The 1,391-nt window shown below is 53.5% G+C and overlaps 1 protein-coding gene across 1 annotated transcript; it reads left to right on the forward strand.

Annotated features, from left to right (window-relative positions):
• Positions 1-602: 602 nt before the first annotated feature.
• PPTG_19830 (hypothetical protein) lies at positions 603-1,203 on the forward strand (the record flags this gene model as incomplete). Its single annotated transcript, XM_008918389.1, has 1 exon — positions 603-1,203. A coding segment is annotated over one exon (313 nt), but the record flags the coding sequence as incomplete, so codon positions are not given.
• Positions 1,204-1,391: the final 188 nt, after the last annotated feature.

Here is a 1,391-nt window from a genome sequence, read left to right on the forward strand (position 1 = left end):
GAGCAGGGATTCAATGGTCTTGCCAGTGTTTCATGCGGAACGATGCTTCGTGCGGCGGGACGGGGTTTTCTTGACGTCGTCAAGTGGTTGAACGATTCGTTTGCGTGTGAGCCGCTATCGTATTTGTACAGAGACTTACGTCCATATTCGTTAACGCTGCTTGCCGATGAGCCTAGCACCGCGATAGATGCTGCCGCAAAAGGTGGCCATTTAGAGATACTCGAGTATCTACAGCAGGTAGACGAGCGTATGGCTAACGAAGGGTTCAAAGAAGGCCGGCCCACAGATACACATGACGCGATGGATGGCGCTGCGGCAGGAAACCACCTGGAAGTTGTCAAATGGCTCAACGCGCATCGTTCCGGGGGCTGCACGACCGCTGCCATGGACGGCGCTGCGATTAATGGGCATTTACAAATGGTCCAGTGGCTCCATGAACATCGCGTGGAGGGGTGTACGGCCGCCGCTATGGATGGCGCGGCAAGAAACGGTCATCTGGATGTTGTGAAATGGCTTCATGAGCATCGCAGCGAAGGTTGCACTACTGCAGCAATGGATGGCGCAGCAGGGTCAGGCGCCTTTGACGTATTGCAGTGGTTGCATTTAAACCGGACGGAAGGGTGCTCGACTGAGGCGATGAACAACGCGGCGTGTGCTGGGTTGCTAAAGATCGTTCAGTGGCTTCACCATAATCGTCGCGAAGGGTGCACTACTAAAGCGATGGATGCGGCTGCGTCAGGTGGACATTTCGAAGTGCTGCTGTTTTTGCGATCGCAGCGAATGGGGGGCTGTACTAGCGATGCTGCGTTCGAAGCGCAGCGTAAAAAGCACGAACATATTTTGGCTTGGCTTAATGAGCACTACCCGGACGCGCCAGCTCCCCAACGCCGCGTAAGGATACGCCACCTAGCTTAATGTAAAGGGAAAGAGGGTACGGCGTTGAAGGAGAACCGGATGAAGTTGATTGATCCTGTCGCAGTACTTGCGCACAAGCTTGTGGATCCGCCGTTCGAGAACTGTAACCAAGCAAGAATGGCCAGCAAGACGGAGACGATGCGTTAGTCGTTTCAGCAGTTGTGTCCTAAGTAGTGAAACGACTATGCGAGTGTCGAGCTACCTCAGTCCAATCGCTGGCTTTCAGTTTTTATTTGCTCGTACGTACTGAAGAAATCCGCTTGCCCAGATAGAGAATGGCATCCTGGCCCCGTCGTTCTCCAAAGGCTTCGACTGCAGATAAAGAGGCGACCTGACCACAGGACTTGCAGTTGTACTACATAAACAACAGCATGTTGCTGCTTTGCAGCACGTTGTACTCGCCCTGGACGATCTTGTCGACGTATCGTGGCGGTGGGATATTGCTCGCGCTTGTGCTATCGAAAGTCAAGATGGAA

Source organism: Phytophthora parasitica (assembly GCF_000247585.1).
Source record: "Phytophthora parasitica INRA-310 unplaced genomic scaffold supercont2.197, whole genome shotgun sequence".
In the NCBI taxonomy this organism is placed as follows: Eukaryota; Oomycota; class Peronosporomycetes; order Peronosporales; family Peronosporaceae; genus Phytophthora; species Phytophthora nicotianae.